Source organism: Carcharhinus amblyrhynchos, chromosome 21, assembly GCF_965287045.1.
Source record: "Carcharhinus amblyrhynchos chromosome 21, sCarAmb.v2.hapA, whole genome shotgun sequence".
NCBI lineage: Eukaryota > Metazoa > Chordata > Chondrichthyes > Carcharhiniformes > Carcharhinidae > Carcharhinus > Carcharhinus amblyrhynchos.
In genome coordinates, this window is record NC_137344.1 from 4,931,131 (window position 1) to 4,951,504 (window position 20,374).

Below are 20,374 nucleotides of genomic sequence, written 5' to 3' on the forward strand. Positions count from 1 at the left end.
TTTCCGAGGTAGCGGGAAGTATAGACAGTGTCAGTGGATGGGAGGCTGGTTTGAGTGATGGAGCAAGCTTCAATCTTGACCCTTTGTAGTTTTTTGCAGTCTTGATAGAGCAGTAGCCATATCAAGCTGTGGTACAGCCAGAAGGAATGCTTTCTGTGGTGTATCTGTAGAAGTTGGCGTGAGTTGTAATGGACATGTCAAATTTCCTTAGTCTCCTGAGAAAGTAGGGGCGTTGGTGGGCTTTCTTAACTATAGTATCAGCTTGGGGGGACCAGGACGGTTTGTTGGTGATCTGGACACTTAAAAACCTGAAGCTGTCAACCATTTCTACTTCATCCCCATTGATGTAGACAGGGGCATGTCCTCCACTACGCTTTCTGAAATCAATGACCATCTCCTTTGTTTTGTTGACATTAAGGGAGAGATTATCATTGTTGCACCAGATTCTCTCTTTCCCGTACTGTGTCTTGTCATTATTTGAGATCTGATCCATAACGGTGGTGTCATCAGCAAACTTGAAAATCAAGTTGGAGAGTACAGCAAGGGGGCTGAGGACAAAGTTTTGTGGAGCACTGGTGTTGAGGATGATCGTGGAGGAGGTGGAGGACCAGGGAGATGGCATCTGCTGTGCATCTGTTGCGCTGATAGGCAAACTGTAGTGGATCTTACACTCTGTTCATCATTGAGGTTCAGATTGGAGAATTGTTCCCTCTACATTCTGGATGGATACAGCCTGTAGATAATAAGCTAACCAAAGTCACTCCATACCTCTGAGCACGTGGCAAATTGGCCAGCTCCTAATGCCAAGCCAGCCGATCGATCAGGTTTGCAATCTGTCAACAAATACGATTTTTATATAGCATCTTTAATCTAATAAAATGCTCCAAAGTGCTTTGCAGAGTCATTCAAAATTAAATATCACATTGAATGACACAAGAAGATAAAGGGCCAGGTGACCAATAGCTTAGTCAAAGAGATGGCGCTTAAGGAGTGTGTTAATGGAGGAAAAGAAGGCAGAGAGGTGTAGGGACAGTATTCTAGAACCCATTCCTCAGCAGCTGAAGGCATTGGCCTCCAGTGATGGAATAATTAAAAGTGGCGATGGTCAGGAGGCCAGAATTCAATGGAGTGCAGGTATGCTGGAGGGGATTACAAAGAAGCAAAAGCAAGATGAAGGAGAGGATTGAAAACAAGAAAGAGATTTTCAAATCAAGATGTTGCCATCATAGGTCAACAAGACCAGTTTGATCATGTGGTTGCTCGTAAAATCTTGGACTTTTAACCTGATTCTACTTCTGTCAGAGCTTTTCGGATTTTACAGCAGGAGAAGGAGCAGCTATGTCTGTGAAAAATGTTTTGCAAGTGTGGGATTACATTGTGTTTGCTGCTATGCTGGTTGTATCAACTGCAATTGGCCTTTACTTTGCTTTTAAACCTGGAAGGACAAAGGGACGAACTACAGAAGAGTTCCTAATAGGAAACAGGTAGGTACAAAGTGTTATAAATTCTACTGGAGGATTATGAAAAAATAGGACTTTAATAACTACATTTTGGGGCATGAGAAGGAATTTATATACAAGTTCATAAAAAGTTGCAGGGTTTAATATCAGGTCTATGATCAATGGGGGTTGTACCACTATTAGTCAGAAGTTCCAAAATAGAAATATAGAAATGAAAGCAAAATACTATTGATGCCGGAAACCTGAACTAAAAACAGAAAAACACTGGATAAACTCAGCGGATCTGGCAGTATCTGTGGTGAAACATTTTCCTGTCTCGTCCTCCGTGGGTGCCTTAGTGGGCAAGGTAGAAAGTTCTGCGGACCACTGAAAAGTCTGTTGAGCTTGAACAGGAATTTTCAGTCTTGGGGCATGTGGGGTCAGAATAACGTGCCCTCTGTTTCAAGTCTACATGACTCTTCTTCAGAACTACTGCTGAGATTATCCAGCATTTTCTGTTTTTATATTGGAAAAATATACAGTTGGGTGGGGATAGAGCTCACACTACCGTTCAGTGACTTTTTGCCAAGGATGCCTTACGTAGACGTTGGAGGAGGACACCCTTCGGTTTAACTCAGATACAAATAACTTGTCAATCAGCATTTTCAGACATGCAACCCAAAGATGAGCTAGCAAAGGCTAATAGAGGCTGGTACAATTTTGTCTTGTAAAAAGCATTTAGACAGCTACACGGATAAGATGGGTATAGAGGGATAGGCGCTAAATACAGGCAATTGGGACTAGCTTAGGTGTTTAAAATACAAAGGATGGCATGAACAAGTTGGGCCGAAGGGCCTGTTTTCATGCTGTAAACCTTTATGACTCTACGAACGTTAACGTTTGTGTGACAGGACATAATAAGATCACCACTGTTAGGAGAGGAGGAATGGGCAGCATGGGAGTGGTTTCACTGAGAAAATGTGACTGTTGTTTTTCGCTTCAGGCAAATTTCTGCGTACCCAATTGCACTTTCGTTGGCTGCCAGTTTCCTGTCTGCTATTACTGGTAAGTGGATGTTGTTCATTTTGCAGAAGTAGGAAAATAATCAATGAAGTATGTAATTTAGAATTTATTTGACCTTTCTCTGAGTTCCTAGTCAAATTGGCGTGCAACCTTACAAACTGAAGTTAGTTTACACATTGGACCCTCGTGATTGTGAACTGACAGCCATATATCTATCAGAAGCAGTTTAATGTTTAAAAACTGTAGCATTGTTGTTGCTTTTGACTTCTTAAAGATGGTAGTATGTAAATAATGCACAATGGTCAAACTCTAGCAGATGGATGAACAATTAACAGTTTAGCATTTCACAAGTTGTTGGGACAGAGATTACAAAATCCACTCATGTATATTCAGTGAGCCATAAGTTTGTGTCTACATCTTGGAAAACAGTACACATTAACAGAAGAAAAAAGAGAATGAAATACTTCATAATGACAATTTTATTTGTAAAAAGTTGATGGAAGTACAAAATTGAATGTCAAATGGAGAATCTTGCCCGAACCCAAATGATTTTGGTGTGCCTGAATATAGTCTTTATGGTTGGAGTTCATGTTATAAATCAGGATATTTGTATCAACCATCAAAATTAATCTGCTAGAATCAGTTGTCTTGTCTCTTTGCCTTGAAATGACACACTTGTCAACATGCATAACTATTATACAGAGTAGCATCTATGGCTTATTTGAATAATATACTATCACAAAATTATCTTTGTAAAATAAATTTACATAGAAAGTAGTGGGTGCCTGAAACTTGTTGCTGGTGGAAGTGGATACGGTAGTGACTTTAAGGGGCATCTTGACAAGTAAATGAATAGGATGGGAATAGAGGGATATGGTCCCCAGAAGCATAGGGGTTTTTAGTTAATTCGGGCAGCGTGGTCAGTGCAGGCTTGGAGGGCGAAGGGCCTGTTCCTGTGCTGTAATTTTCTTTGCTCTTTGTTTGTTCTTTGTTCTTTGTTCTTTGTTCCAAAGATATGCAGGTTAGATGGGTTGGCCATGGTAAATTGCCCCTTAGTGTCAGGGGATTTGAGGGTAAATATGGCCTGGGTGAGATTGTGGTTGATGCAGACTGAATGGGCTGAATGGCCTCCTTCTGTACTGTCGGAATTCTATGGTTCATTGGGTCATTAACACCTTCTTAAGAAAAGCTTGGCAATATTTTGGCATGACAACATTATAATTCAATCACATTTATCACAGGTTCCCAAATGCAGAAAGCAGTGGGTCACAGCACATATCACTACAAGCTACTGTGGGTGGGATTGTGGTCAGTGCAGACTCAATGGGCCAAATGGCCTCCTTTTGCACTGTAGCGATTCTATGATAATCCCCTTAACTTCCTCAAGAGAAAAGGGTACCTGTCATTGTATGTAACCAAATGCAAAGAACATTCAAATGATGGCCAGGTTTACTGAAAGTTACAAGATGCAAAGCACATGAGAATTCAATTTATGATGTAATATTCCCATCTGTTGAACAGATTGTCATAAAAATCTATTTGGTTCACTAACATGCTTTAGGGAAGACAATCTGCTGTCCTTACCCTATCTGGCCTGCATGTGATTATAGACCCATACAGCATTGTTGTTAACTCTTAGATGCCCTCTTAAAATGATCTAGCAAGCCACTCATTTTATCAAACCATCTGAAAAGTTAAACGGTATGAAAAAGAGATGGATCATCCAGCACAACCAAGACACTGGAAACAGCAAAGGCACACTCTCCCAGTTGACCATACATTGTTGTTCTCATTCACATCTGGAAAATTGTATCAGAATTGGGAGAATTGTACTACAGACTGGCCAAGCAATAGCCTGACATGGTTATATTTACCAAATCATGCCTTACAACCAATGTCCCAGACTCCTCTACCACCATCCCTGGCTATGTGCTGTGCCACTTGGCGGAACCACCAGAGGTGGTGGTACAGTGGTACATAATTGGGAATGAGGGATTGGCCTTGAAAGGCCTCAACATTCAGATCTTAAGAAGTCTGATGGCATCAGGTCAAACAAGGGCAATGAAATCGCCTCCTGATTATTCTCTACCGCTCTTCCTCAGCTGATGAATCAATACTCCTGTATGTTGAACACCATTTGGAAGAAGCACTATGGGTGGCAAGGATCTAGAATGTGCTCTGCGTGTGGGACTTCAATGTCCATCATCAAGGCAGGTGTTGAGAGAACCAAGAAGAGCTTCTATTTGACCATTGATAGATGATCCTGTCTAAGACAGTATTAGTGGGAGTGATCACTGCATCACCCTTGTGCAGACAACATCCTATCTTCACATTGAGGGCACCCTTCATTATGACATGTGGCACAATCACAGTGGTAAATGGGATACAGAATATTGCTCAAAACTGGGCATCCATGAAGTGCTCTGAATGACAGAACCATAGAAAATTACAGCTCAGAAACAGGCCTTTTGGCCCTTCTTGTCTGTGCTGAACCATTTTTTGCCTAGTCCCACTGACCTGCACTTGGACCATATCTCTCTGCACCCCTCTCATCCATGAACCCATCCAAGTTTTTCTTAAATGTTAAAAGTGACCCTGCATTTACCACTTTATCTGGCAGCTCTTTCCACACTCCCACCACTCTCTGTGTGAAGCCCCCCCTAATAATCCCTTTAAACTTTTCTCTTTTCACCCTTAACCCATGCCCTCTGTTTCTTTTTCTCCCCTAGCCTCAGTGGAAAAAGCCTGCTTGCATTCACTCTATCTATACCCATCAAAATCTTTATACACCTCTATCAAATCTCCCCTCATTCTTCTACGCTCCAGGGAGTAAAGTCCTAACCTATTCAATCTCTCTCTATAACTCAGCTTCTCAAGTCCTGGCAACATTCTCGTGAACCTTCTCTGCACTCTTTCAACATTATTTACATCCTTCCTGTAACTACGTGACCAAAACTGTACACAATACTCTAAATTCAGCCTCACCAATGCCTTATATAACCTTACCATAACACTCCAACTTTTATACTCGATACTTCAATTTATAAAGGTCTACATACCAAAATCACTCTTTACGACCCTATCCACCTGTGACGTCACTTTTAGGGAATTCTGTACCTGTATTCCCAGATCCTCTGTTCAACTGCACTCTTTGGAGTCCTACCATTTAGCCTGTACATTCTACTTTGGTTTGAATCTTCAACTGCAGCAGAATTATTTCCAACCATAAAGAATAAAGAAAATTACAGCACAGGAACAGGCCCTTCGGCCCTCCAAGCCTGCACTGACCATGCTGCCATCTGATCTAAATCCCTCTACTCTTCCGGGGACCATATCCCTCTATTCCCTTCCTATTCATGTATTTGTTCAGATTTCCCTTATCTGCTTCCACTACCTCCCCCAGCAGTGAGTTCCAGGCACCTAACCACCGTCGGTGTAAAAAAAACCTTGCCTCGTACATCTCCTTTAAACTTGCCCCTCGCACCTTCAACTTATGCCCCCCTAGTAACTGACTCTTCCACCCTGGGAAAAAACTTTTGACTGTCCACTCTGTCCATGCTCTCATAATCTTGTAGACTTCTATCAGGTCGCCCTCAATCTCCATTGTTCCAGTAAGAACAGATCAAGTTTCTCCAATCGCTCCTCATAGCTAATGCCCTCCATACCAGGCAACATCCTGTTAAATCTTTTCTGTACCCTCCACATCATTCTGGTAGCAGGATGTAACCTTGTGGCCTGGCATCTAATCAGTGGATCAACACTGGCTCAATGAAGAATGTAGAAGAAAATGCCAGGTTCCAGCAGTATCCTTCCCACTGGCCAGAAAGGCCTAATCCCAAGACAAATTCTGCACTTGTAACCTTATTAATTATGCACAGGTGAGTTCCCTCGGAGTCTTCTGGTGGGCAGCATTAGATTTATCCTCCTGCTATCAGCTGGTGAGTTCAAATGTTCCAGTGTCATTTTTAAAAACCAGTCCAACACACTCATATCAGACTCTTCAGCCCCACTGCCTTCACCATACCAGACAGGGGCTGCAATTTTACCCCCCCACCCAACCCGCCATGGCAATCGGAGCAAGCGAGGGTATACTATAGGCCACCCACTAGCCTGTGAGAAGTGGAAGGAAATTCTGGATAGGTGCAGAAAGAATAGGGTTATTGTGGTGGGAAACTTTAACTTACCTGGGGTGGATTGGAAGGTGCCTAGTGCTGGGGGTCTGGACGGCGGGGGGGGAATTTGTAAAATGTGTACTGGAAGGCTCTTTGGAGCAGTATGTAGCTAGTCTGACTAGAGAGGGGGCTACACTGGATCTAGCTCTGGGAAATGAGCCTGCTCAGGTAGCTGAGGTTTCATTAGGGGAACATGTGGCAAATAGTGACCACAATTCTGTCTACTTCAGGATACTAATGGAAAAGGGTGAGTGTTGTCTGAAGGGGAGAGTGATAAATTGGGGGAAGGCTAGCTACAGCCGGATTAGGCAGGAACTGTTAGCCACTGATTGGGAGAGGTTGTTTGAGGGTAAGTCGACGTCTGGCATGTGGGAGTCTTTTAAGGAACAACTGATAAGGTTGCAGGACAGACATGTGCCTGTTAAGAAGAAGGATGGGAAAGGTAGGATTAGAGAGCCGTGGATAACTAGGGATATTGAGGACTTGATTAGAAAGAAAAGAGAGGCGTGTGTTAGGTCCAAGCAAGTGGGAATGGAAAGAGCTTTGGAGGAATACAGAGAGAGTAGGAGAGAACTCAAACGAGGAGTTAGAAGGGCGAAAAGGAGTCACAAAATGATCTTGGCAGACAAGATTAAGGAAAATCCAAAGGCATTTTACTCATATGTTAGGAACAAAAGGGTGGTTAGAGAAAAAATCGGTCCTCTTAGGGACAGAGGAGGGGAACTATGTTTAGAGCCTGAGGGAATGGGTGAGATCCTGAATGAATACTTTGCGTCAGTATTCATGAAGGAGAGGGACTTGTTGTCTGGAAGTGTCTTGGAGGGAATTGTGGACCAGTTGGAGAAAATATCCATTACGAGGGAAGAAGTGTTAGGGTTTTTAGGTAATATTAAAACTGATAAATCTCTGGGGCCTGATGGCATTTATCCTAGGCTGCTTAGGGAGACGAGAGATGAAATTGCTGGGCCTCTGACGCAAATCTTTGTCTCTTCTGTGGAGAGGTCCCAGAGGACTGGAGGATAGCAAATGTGGTACCGTTGTTTAAAAAGGGTAGTAGGGATAACCCGGGTAATTATAGGCTGGTGAGCTTGATGTCAGTGGTAGGGAAGTTGTTGGAGAGGATTCTTAGAGATAGGATATATACGCATTTAGAACACGGCAAGCTGATTAGTGACAGGCAACATGGATTTGTAAAGGGGAGGTCGTGCCTTATGAATCTGATAGAATTTTTTAAGGAGGTGATGAAGGACGAACCGTGGATGTCGTCTATATGGATTTCAGTAAGGCGTTTGACAAAGTCCCTCATGGTAGGTTGGTGAAACAGGTTAAGGCTCATGGGATACAAGGACAGGTGACTAGATGGATTGATAACTGGCTTGGTAACAGGAGACAGAGGGTAGTAGTGGAAGGGTCTTTCTCTAGCTGGAGGTCTGTGACTAGCGGTGTGCTGCAGGGGTCTGTACTGGGACCTCTGCTATATAAATATATATATATATACATAAATGATTTGGAAGAGGAAGTAACTGGTGTAATCAGCAAGTTTGCAGATGACACGAAGATGGCTGGACTTGCTGATAGTGACGAGCAGTGTCAGGCAATACAGCAGGATATAGATAGGCTGGTAAATTGGGCAGAGAAATGACAGATGGAATTTAATCCAGATAAATGCGAGTTGATGCATTTTGGAAGAAATAATGTAGGGGGGAGTTATACGATAAATGGTGGGACTATTAAGAGTACAGAAACACAGAGGGACCTAGGTGTGCAAGTACTCAAGTCCTTGAAGGTGGCAGTACAGGTGGAGAAGGTGGCAAAGAAGGCTTTTGGTATGCTTGCCTTTATAGGAAGGGGTATAAAGTATAAAAGCTGGCATCTAATGTTGCAGTTGTATAGAACATTGGTTAGACCGCATTTGGAGTACTGCGTCCAGTTCTGTTCGCCATACTACCGGAAGGACGTGGAGACCCTGGAGAGAGTGCAGAGGAGGTTTACCAGGATGCTCCCTGGTATGAAAGATCTTAGCTATGAGGAGAGATCGGGCAAATTGGGGCTGTTCTCCCTGGAAAGACGGAGAATGAGGGGAGATCTAATAGAGGTGTATAAGATTATGAAGGGTATAGATAAAGTGAACAGTGGGAAGCTTTTTCCCCGGTTGGATACAAAAATCATGAGGGGCCATGGGCTTAGGGTGAGGGGGGTGAGGTATAATTCAGATGTTAGAGGGAGGTTTTTCATGCAGAGGGTTGTGGGACCCTGGAATGCACTGCCAAGTAGGGTGGTGGAGGCAGGCACGCTAGAGTTGTTTAAGGCTTACCAAGATAGGCACATGAGCGGACTAGAGATGGAGGGATACAAAAGACTGTTCTAAATAAGGATCAAGAGCCTCAGGTCATTCCTGGGAATCAACAGATTCCTATGGGCCGTCCAACATATTGTATGGCTTGCCTGTCTTACGTTTGAGCTTCTGGGGATCTTCCGTGAATGTCTGTACAAGCTGTGTATGTTTATTGATGTCTTTTTTTACATCCACAGGTGATTCGGTCCGCCTTGTTGGCCAACAAGGGGCATACACACGGTGGGTCGTGCGAGGGCTGCTCTTGAATGTTGCTTCAAGAGTTGCCTAGTGCTTCACGTCGTTAGTGTTCGCTTAAACTGGACCAACTGACGGGCAACACGACAGCTCAGTGACTATCACTGTTTGCTGTGCAGACACAAGGACCTGGGTCGGATCTCTGACTTGGGACGATGTCTGTGGGAGTTTGCACATTCTCCCCGTGCTTGCGTGGGTTTTCTCCGGATGCTCTGGTTTCCTCCCACACCCCAAAAACATGCTTTTAGGCTGATTGGTGTTAATAAATTGTCCCTAAATTAGACCTCCCTCAATCTGATGCACATATAATTCTCTAAATTCGCACACCTTTATTGTGGAATCCAAGAGGCAGAGGCAAAAGTCATAGGTAGAAGAAGGATTGGAATGAGGCATTCACTGAATGTTAAAATGGCGGCGCGGGCTTGTTGGGCCGAGGGGCCTGTTTCCTGTGCTGTGCTGTTCTTCGTGTTCTTTGAGGGGCAGACCACGGAAAGGTCTGTTGATCTCGTGCGGGATTTTACAGTTTCAGGATGAGCAAGGCCGTAAAATCCTGTCAGGGTGTCAGCAACCAGAGGGAAAGGGCTAGCAACCTCAGAAAGGAGTCTGTTCTGCAGTTCAAATACCCTGCCCCCCCCACCCCCCAGCTCATCACCTATGAGATACCCATGCCCCATTCGGAGCTTTTGATTTTGAGCTCACTATGCAGTCTTGTCAACTTCCCTCACCTCAGCCCTCCCCCCTGCCTTCCACTGTTCATCTTCTTCATCCTCCTCCTTGCCTCTCTGCCTTCCATCAGAATCTTACGAGAATTTGGCAGAATGTTAGTTCTGGTGAGAAAATGGCTTGGAATTCTCCAGCTCCACTGGTCAGTTTTTTCCTATGGATCTTGTTATTTCAACTGCTAAAAGAAGAGTAGGCATGGTTTGTGCCATCAGTCTGGCAAGGCAGGAACTCTTAGAACAGGGAACTGGCTCCACTGAGATCAGGACACCCTTTTTATCTGGAATTTGCTGCCTGGTTTGGTGGTTAAGGCAGAAACCCTGGACTAATTTAAAAGGTACCTGGATCTGCACCTGAACTATTGTAACCTGCAAGACCAGGTGGGATTAGAATGGGCAGCAATATTTTTTTCCAGCCAGCATTGACACAGAAGGCTTAAGAGCTTCCTTCTGCGCTGTAGTTTTTCAAAGATTCTAAAGTTCCATCTCTACGGCTCTACCTGAGAATTCTCCCTAAATCCCACTTTACGGTTACTGCCAGTAGTTTTTCCTTCTTTGTGTGTTATCCAGATTTTCTTTACATGTCTGTCCAGCACTTCCGAATGTTTTTCCACATGAAAGATGGGATGTAAATTCAAGTTGTTCCCTGCATGCGTTGGGTATTTGTACCGATGTGATCACATTCGCATAATAAAAGTCCATATCAGCTTACTACAAGTTTTTGGAAGTTTAGTAAAAGTATTTTCAGACGTGTTCAGATCCCTCACTCGACATTTCTGATTGTTGTTACAGTGCTTGGAGGTCCTGTAGAGGTGTATCTGTATGGGATAATGGTTCTGATGTACAACACCTCTTGTTTCATCACAGTGATAATCACTAGTGTGATCTACGTCCCCCTCTTCTACAGACTAAACATAATTAGCACATATGAGGTAATTTATTTTTCGGTTCCTACTCAAATCATTGCCTATTATCTTACTTTATTAACAATCATTTTTCAGTCCTGCTTTTCCTGCCTTGGGATTTGTACTGCTGCATTGATCTGCATTTGTCTAGATCAGTTTTTCCTATCTGCATAATTTGCACTAAAATATTGATTTCATAGATATATTACATATATATTTTTACCAGCATAATAAAAGAATATAAACTGCAGCAATTCATTTTCCTGGTGATGTTTCCTCCCTTTACATTTTCAAACTTCTTATTATTGTGCAATTTTTTTTATACAGTAGCTGCCATAATAATGAAATATTTCCAGAGATAATTATATCAAGAGCAAATTTTACAAAAATTTAACTCAGTGATTGCATGGAGCATTGTAAGATTCAGGGAAATTGTTCCAGAGTGCCAGTGAGCAAGTCATAAATTGTGTGTAATCCACCGCATTTTACTATTCATTTGAGCTTAAGTACGCAGGAGAAAGAGGTCTAGGTAGAAACAGTATGCTGTCAACATAAACTAAGAATAACTTCTTAGTTGTAGAGTTGGAGATTGGAACAAGTGCTGTATTAAAAACATGCCGGGTCAAACAGAGCTATAATTTTCCTTTGTTGGTTATCTGTAGGATTTATGGAGCATTTAGATTGCACACAGTGACAATTGGAGTTTAGAAGGATGGGGGGGGGGATCTTATAGAGTCGTATAAGATAATGAAAGGGATGGATAGGGTAGAGGTAGAGAGATTCTTCCCGCTTAGAAAGGACAGCAGGACTAGAGGGCACACCCTCAAGATAAGGGGGGGTGCAGTTTAGATCAGAGTTGAGGAGGAACTTCTTCACTCAAAGGGTGGTGAATCTCTGGAATTCTCTGCCCGTTGAAGTGGTGGAGGCTACCTCGCTGAATATATTTAAGTCACGGGTAGATAGGTTTCTGATAGACAGAGGAATTAAGGGTCATGGGGAGAGAGCGGGAAGTGGAACTGATCCACTTCAGATCAGCCATGATCTTATTGAATGGTGGGGCAGGCTCGAAGGGCTAGATGGCCTACTCCTGCTCCTATTCCTTATGTTCTTATATTCTTATGTTCTAATTGTTGCTTTTCATGAAGATTCCAACTGAACATGATAGAAAATGGAATGCGCCTTAGAGGGTAATGGAACCTAGACTGATCGTTCCAGATGTCGGTGTTGCTGTAGGAAAATAAACATTTTTGTGCAATGATTTGCAGATTTCTAAAACGTAACTTTGCTAATCATTATTTGAGTCTTGCTAAAAAAAAAGAGACAAGTCAAAGGTTTTCCTCATGCCTCCATCAAGACATTGCACAAGAACACCAGTAGACGGGAAAAACAACAATTTATACAGTATGCAGAGGGCGCTGATTGTTTGGCAAGTGGACTCTGATTGGTAGAACCATTGCTCCAAGGAATGAACTAGTGAATGTCTGTCACTTATTTTGTTTAAATGAAACAGGTGCAATGTGTGTACCTGTTATTTCTGTCTGCAAAGAACAGGGCCCTGTCAATTCATATCAGTATGTCAGTATAATTGAGGACATTACATTTTTCATTTTGTAAGCATGGATTGGCTGGGTACAGTCTGTATATTGCCCAAAGCTGGCTGGGATTTGCTGTTTGATATGATTCACTCATATTTGAATCATACGACCTACATACCAACCATTATATTTCTTCAGTGGAATGACACCTAACTTCCCACCTCTTGCATATTTCTAAAATATGAGTGATATGTTCACTATGTTTAAATATGCAGCTGCATACTATAATTTCTTGGCATGTCTTAATGGACTCGACCCTGTGCTCAAATTTACCTTTGAGATTAAGCAGTCAAAATGCATTTAAATTGATTTAATGTGCTGCATGCCCAACTTTACCAGCACTTCCCCCTTTACCATTGCGTTGGCCCATCCAGAATCGGTGCAAAACAGACATGTTCCATAGAAATCCAATTCGGGCGTTCCAGTTAGTGAGGAGGTAGGTGCCTAGCATCTCTATTTGAGATCGGTGGGGAGGGATTGCCTGAGATCATTGGTGGGGGGTGGGGGGGGTCTGCTGCCATTCTGCCTGAGATCAGTGGGGGGAAGAGGGGAGAGACCTGCGATCGATCTGGGTGGTGGGGAGTGGGGGGATAAGGGGGTCAGTAATGTTGTGGGAGTGGGGCAATTTCTGTGGAGGCCAGGAGGACGCGTTATCTGGCCTGTGAGGGATGTAGCAGGGGAGCCACATTCTATCACTTCTTTTCTGTGCTTGCGCCATTGGAGGCGCAGATCAGAGCTGCAGGATTTCGTGTTCATTAAACCCCACCCACAGGCTTCTGCAGCGCAATTCCGAATCGCTGATATTTTTGCAGGCAGCATGCGTATGGGGGCACCTGAGAACGGGTCTAAAAGTCGGATCTGAAACACTCCCAGTTTCAAGTTCGCCCAGCACTTAGAATCCAAATGGTAAAATAGGGCCCACTGTGAGCAAATGTTAGATGCAATTCTGCAATTGGCCGACCCATTGCTAAATAATCCTCAGCGTGCTTGGGTTTATACGGACAACCAATTTAAGATTGTCAGCTGAGCTCACATTTGCAAGTACTGGACAGAAAGAACATGTACACACATTGTACCTGTTTCAGCTAAACAAACTAAATGGCAGCCATTCATTGACTCACTCCTCAGGGCAATGCCTTGACCAATTAGGTTAAGCTGCCTGGTTTAAATTTCAAACAATGCTTGGCAGTAAATTATCAGTCACCATCAACTAGTGCATTCTTCATGGCAAAGCCTCTAGCAATTCAGAGTCCACTTGTCAACCAATCAGCGCTCTTTTTTCATGCAGTATAAATTGTTGTTTTCCCTTTATATTGGTATTCTTGTGCTGAGTGCAAGCCTAAAGCTTGGAAAAGTTTCAACATCTCAGCAATACTCAAGTTTTGTTCTACCAAACAATTAGAACATAGAACACTACAGCACAAACAGGCCCTTCGGCCCACAAGTTGCACCGATCATATCCATACCTACCAGGCCTATCTATAACTCTCAATCCCATTAAATCCCATGTACTCATCCAGAAGTCTCTTAAAAGACCCCAGCGAGTTCGCCTCCACCACCACCGACAGCAGCCGATTCCATTCACTCACTACCCTCTGAGTGAAGTAATTAGTAATTACTTTTTCTTGAATTGTTGGTTTCTCAAGTTAGCAAACATAGAAATTCAACATAAGTCATCCAAGAAGCTCCACTCCTTCCTTTGTACCCAGAAAGACAAGAAACCATCTCATAATACATGAGGAATATTTAGCAGACCATGCAATTGCACACTCATCTATACAGGGGGAAAAAGAACACAGGCTACACATTAGACTCAAGGAGCATTAAACCTGCTTCAAAAAGTGAATGGGACAAGTCAGCTACCATCAAACATACTCAACTTAGTATCCAAGGGTCCAACTCCTTGACCTTCCCTCCATCGTAAGGTCAAAAGTGGGAATGTTCCTGATGATTTCACAATGTCCAGCATCATATATAACTCCTCAAATACTGAAGCAGTCTATGCCCATATGCAGCAAGACCTAACTTTCAGGCTTGGGCTGATCAGTGGCAAGTAACATTTGATGATACATTACTATCTCTTTCATCATTTCCAGTCATTTCTGCAGATGATGGACAGAGAGTATGCTGCCAGGACTAAACGTCCAGGCCAACCAAATCTTTTTAGTAAATTTACAGGGTGTAACCATAATATCATCTAATGTTACCTCTCTCACTTTGACCTTTAACCTAGTAAAATGTGTTAAAGTAGAATCATGTAGAAGGAGGGAGCCTGCATTGATTCTCTGACTGAGCATCTTACCCAGGCTCTCTCCTCCACTCTATCCATGTTAGTCCACACTTCATACTCTGCTAATCCCCTTAACTATACATCTTGGGACACAAAGAGGCAATTTAGTATGTCCAATCCACCTGGCTGTGGATCCATCCATCTTTCAACTGTGGAGCACCCAGAGGAAACCTACGCAGACACGGGGAGAATATGCAAACTCCATATAGACAGTCATGGAAGGGTGGAATTAAATCCAGATCCCTGGCATTGTGAGGCAGCAGTGCTAACCATGATGCCATTGTGAAACATAGAGGCCCATGTCGAAAGAAATCTGAGTCATATAAGGAGATATGAGGGCAGATGACCAAAAGTTGAACAGAGGTAGATTTTAAGGAGTAATTTAAAGAAGGAAAGTGAGGTAGAGAGGCAGAGAATTCCAAAGCTTGGGCCCATAGCTGAAAACATAGCTGTTAGTAATAGAGCAATTGAAATTGAGGTTTGCTGAAGAAGCCAGAAATAGATGAGCATGACTATCCAAACGGATGGTGTGCTGAAGGAGATTACAGAGTTACGGAAGGGCTTCAAAATTGAATTCTATATAATTCAGGGATCGTAGGGATTCTGAGTGAATAGGATTTAATGCGAGCTAGCACACAGATGACAGAGCTTTGGAAAATAAACCTTATGGAGTGTCGAACATAGGTGGCCAGAGTTAGAATATTAAAGCCTAAAGTTAACAAAGGGATGGATAACAATTTTAATAACAGGTGGACTGAGGCAGGGGCAATTTTGAGCAATGTTACAGAAGTAGAAACTGGCAGCCTTACTGATCATTGTGACATGTGCTCTGTCTTGGGGTTAAATATGATATCAAGTGTGCAAGTAGTCTGGTTCAGCCTCAAAGAGTTGACAGGGTAAGATATGGAGTCAATGGCTGGTGGAGCCTGTGGCAGGGACTGAAGACAAAACTTTGCCAATAGGGAATTCCTGCAAGACCCTCAGATGTATATGGTGTAGATATGGGTGGGATAATTCTCCCAGTTGTGTCACTCCACTCTATAATTAGCAGCAAAAATACAAATCCCAGTGTTTGTAGTTAAAATGTTAGAAGTGAACTTTGCAATAGTTCAATAGACTGGGCGGTGAGATTTCCATTGCATTTCTATTGGAAATTAAGGTAGTCATGGAAGCCCTACAGTGCAGAAGGAGGCCATTCAGCCCAAGGAGTCTTACACCAGCTCTTACCCAGGTTTACCCCATAATCACACATATTTACCCCACTAATCCCCCCTAACCTATATATCTTTGGACACTAAGGGCGGAATTTTACCGGCACGTCTGCCCAAGTTTCGCACAATCCCACCCGAGGCCAACGGAGAATGCCATTCTCCGAGCCGATGCCGCCCCCGGAATCGGGGCTGGCTTGCTGGTAAAATTCCAGCCTAAGGGTCAATTTAGCATGACCATTCCAACTAAAGTGCACATCTTTGGAGTGTGGGAGGAAACCGGAGCACTCAGAGGAAACTCACATAGACACAGGTGCAAACTCCATACAGACAGTGACCCAAGGCCGGAATCGAACTCAGGCCCCTGGCGCTGTGAGGCAGCAGTGCTAACCACTGTGCCACCGTACTACTCTAATGTTCTTATTGAAGTAAAGTAAAAATAAAATACCATGGATTCTGGAATTCTGAAATAAAAACAAAGTGCTGGAAAATCTCAGCTGGTCCAGAAGTGGAGAGAGAAAGAGTTAACGTTCCAAATCCAATATGACTCCTCTTCATTGGTTTTATTGTTCGTGAGACAGTTTGTATTGCAAAGACTGAATTTCAACTCTTAACAATCCACAAAAAGCAGGACAAATCCAACCTGGCCAATTGCCATCCATCAGTCTACTTTCACCCATCAACAAAATAATGGAAAGTGTTCCCAAAAAAGTAACAAGTGGCAAGAACCTGCTCACCAAAGATCAGTTTGAGTTCTGACAGGACCACTCAGCTCCTGATCTCATTATAACCATGATCCAGAAGTGGTTGGCATGGTGGCACAGTGGTTAGCACTGCTGTCTCACAATGCCAGGGTGCCAGGTTCAATTACCATCTGTGTAGACATGTTGCACATTCTCCTCATGTCTGAGTGGATTTTCTCCGGGTACTCCAGTTTCCTCCCACAGTCCAAAGATGTGCAGGTTAGGTGTTTGGCCATGCTAAATTGTCACGTAGTGTCAGGGTGACTAGCAGGGTCAATACATGAGGCTATGGGAATAGGGGCTGTGTGGGATTGTGGTTGTTGCAGACTCAATGGGCTGAATGGTGTCCTTCTGCACTACAGGGATTCTATAATTCTATGATTCTAAGTGAGGTGAGTGTTACTGCCTTTGACAATGAGTGGGCATATGCATGGCAGATGTAGTATAAGATGGATAAATGTGAGGTTATTCACTTTGGTAGCAATAACAGGAAGACACATTATTGCTTGAATGAGTATAAATTGAGAGAGCTGGATACTCAGCGAGACATTGGTGTTGTTGTGCATCAGTCGCTGAAAGTAAGTGTGCAGGTACAGCAGTGCAAATATTAAGTTGGCCTTTGTAACAAGGAGATTTGAATGTAGGAATAGGGATAACAAACAAAGGACAAGAAAAAACGAAGAACAACACAGCATGGGAAACAGGCCCTTCAGCCCAACGAGCCCGCGCCGCCATTTTAACATTATGAGTGCCCTCCTCTACCTATGACCTTTGTCTACACCTATTGGGGAAGATTGAGGGAAGACTAATTTAGGGATAATTTGTTACATCAATCAGCCTAAGCACAAGCTTTTGGAGCACTGTCCCTTCACCAGATGAGGGGGCAGTGCTCTGAAGTTCATGCTACCAAATAAACCTGTTGAATTTAACCTGGTGTTGTGAAACTTCTTATTGTTTCACAATATTCAGCAACATGCATGACTCCTCAGAGAAGTTCATGCTCATATGCAGAAAGATCAGGTGATACGAGGCTTGGGCTGATAGTTAGAGTTTAGAAGAATGAGGGGAGATCTCATTGAGACATATAAGATGATGAATGGGATGGATAGGATAGAGGTGGAGAGACTCTTCCCACTCAGAAAGGACAGTAGGACTAGGGGGCACAGCCTCAAGATAAAGGGGGGGCAGTTTAGAACGGAGTTGAGGAGGAACTTCTTCACTCAAAGGGTGGTGAATCTCTGGAATTCTCTGCCCATTGAGGTGGTGGAGGCTGCCTCGCTAAATATTTTTAAGACGTGGGTTGATGGGTTTTTGATAAGCGAGGGGATTAAGGGTTATGGGGAGAGGGCGGGAATGTGGAACTGAACCACGACAGATCAGCCATGATCTTATTGAATGGCGGGGCAGGCTCGAAGGGCTAGATGGCCTACTCCTGCTCCTATTTCTTATGTTCTTATGTAACAAGTGACTTGTGGCATGTGTGCCAAGCAATGACCATCTCCAGTAAGAGAGAATCTAATCAACTCCCCTTAACATTCAATGGCATTACCCTGGGTGTTACCTTTGACCAGTAGCAGAAACAGTCCAGCAATATAAATGCATAGATACAAGAACAGATCAGGGGCTATGTACCCTGCAGCGAATAACTCACCTCTTGACTTCCAAAAGCCAGTCCATGTGATGATAATGTGCTATTCTGTTGTATTTTACATGTAATGTGTGCTGCTTTAACAGGCAGTGTTATGTAACAAGAGTCAATATGTCTAGGAAGCCATGCAGCTCAAGTCCTGAGAATGCTGGCTAATAACCAGTTTTGGCTAGGTATATATTATTTTGTAGAATTAATGGACCTTTTGTTTATTTAGGTTCTGCTGGGATTTTAGACTAGGTATGCAGAGTTCAAGTGAGTTTTGATTCGGTTGATTGACAGGAACAGAATCATGTGATTAATGAGAGGTCCTAAGCTAGCAGAAAAGACCAGTTTAATTTTCATTTTAGAATGCAAGCAGTTGCTGCCTGGACCTGTTAGAAGAAACAGGTGTCTCGCTATCTCTCTTTCTCCAAAGGCTTTTGAAAACTTCAAGACTTTTTCCCTAAGTAACAAGCAAATATTCCTGTGTTTTGCTAACTAATTTTTAAAAGAGGGTTTAAGTCCATAAGGGAAATATTGCTTGATTGGAACTGATAGTGATAGGTTAGCAGTTAAGGATTGTATCCTAACATGTTTACATATGGTTCAATTGTTAGAAGTTAAACTAATTCGTTTATTATGGTTAAACTGCATCATTACATAAAATTTGTTTTACTAAAAGCTCCCTCCTTTGTGTTTGTCAGTGGAATCTCACCTGAAGTGAAACATCTCACCCTCACATTAATGCCAAAATAGCAAAATTATTGGGGTCTAGTCTGGCTTCATAACATACCTTGTGGTTTCTGATCTAGTACCCTAACATCTACAAGACAGAATTCATGACTATAATGCAATACTCTCTACTTACCTGAATGAGTGCATCTTCAACAACACTCAGGAAGCTTGACAGCACTCAGGACAAAGAAGCCCACGCTTGATTGACACCCTATCCTCAATTTAGATATTTAGTTCTTCAACTACTGATGCACAGTGGCAGCAGTGTGTAACATTTACAAGATGCACTGCAGCAATTCACCAAGGTTCCTTAGACAGCAACTTCTAAACCCACAACCTCTGCCACCTAGAAGGATAAGGGCAACAGATGTATGGAAATGCCAACACTTGCAAGTTCCCCTTCAAGCTATGTATCATCCTGATTTGAAACAATATTGGTGTTATTTCCCTGTCACTGAGTCCATAACCTGGAACTCCTTTCCTAACAGCACTGTGCATAGACATACAACAGATGGACTGCAGCAGTTCAAGAAGGTGGCTCACCACCACTTTTTCAAGGGTAATTTGGGATGGGTATTACATGTTGGACTCACCAGTGGCACCTACACCCCCTGAAAGAATGAAAAAACAACAGTACTGACTCTGCGTAGTTTATATAACTAGCCCACTTGTTGGGCTGAGTTGAAACCTGACCTATTGTAGCTATAAATTTGTTATGCAGTTCTGAATTCAACTTTAGGCAACACCAAAAAATTGAACAGAACAAGAAATGCAATGCAGAGAAAATCTGTAATTTGAACCCACCATTCTAAATGATCCTAAATATATCAAAAATATGTTGCAAAAGAGACAACACCGGAGAAATAAAAAGCTTCTTCAAACTGGCTAACAGGAGAGGTATTCGTGTATGTTTCTGCAGGACACAAGATCACTATTAAATTACCAAAACTAAACTACTCCGGGACTTGTGAAGCCTCCAGCTATTTAATGTAATGTAACTATCCTGGAACATCACCCACTTCTTCTCACAGAATGATTTATCTGATGAAACAATCTAACATCTAACTTTATTGTACTTGAGCTCTCATTGTGCACAATGACTGCATTATGGAGACTGCAGGTTTACTGATTGCCCTTAGCTTGTAAAGTTTATTCATTTTAATTTGCAATTTACTTCCCATCAGTGAACCAACCTTTCAGTAATATGAAGCTTGGAGAAACTTCATTTCATCTTTCTGTTAGGCACGGTATAGCCCTCCAGACTCAACACTGAGTTTGGCAACTTTAGATCGTGACCATTCTCCTCCATTTTAAACCCCTTTTTA

At 42.8% G+C, this 20,374-nt stretch overlaps 1 protein-coding gene across 1 annotated transcript in view; it reads left to right on the top strand.

Moving 5' to 3' along the window:
- The first annotated feature begins 1,290 nt into the window (after window positions 1-1,290).
- The window catches only part of LOC145356576 (sodium-coupled monocarboxylate transporter 1-like), an 85,184-nt gene continuing 66,100 nt past the window's right edge, over window positions 1,291-20,374 (top strand). Inside the window, exons 1-3 of the mRNA XM_080209352.1 lie at window positions 1,291-1,484; window positions 2,443-2,504; window positions 10,736-10,875. Of these exons, the coding sequence (XP_080065478.1) occupies window positions 1,339-1,484; window positions 2,443-2,504; window positions 10,736-10,875 (348 nt within the window). The 5' untranslated portion in view covers window positions 1,291-1,338. The remainder of the gene's footprint in view (window positions 1,485-2,442; window positions 2,505-10,735; window positions 10,876-20,374) is intronic.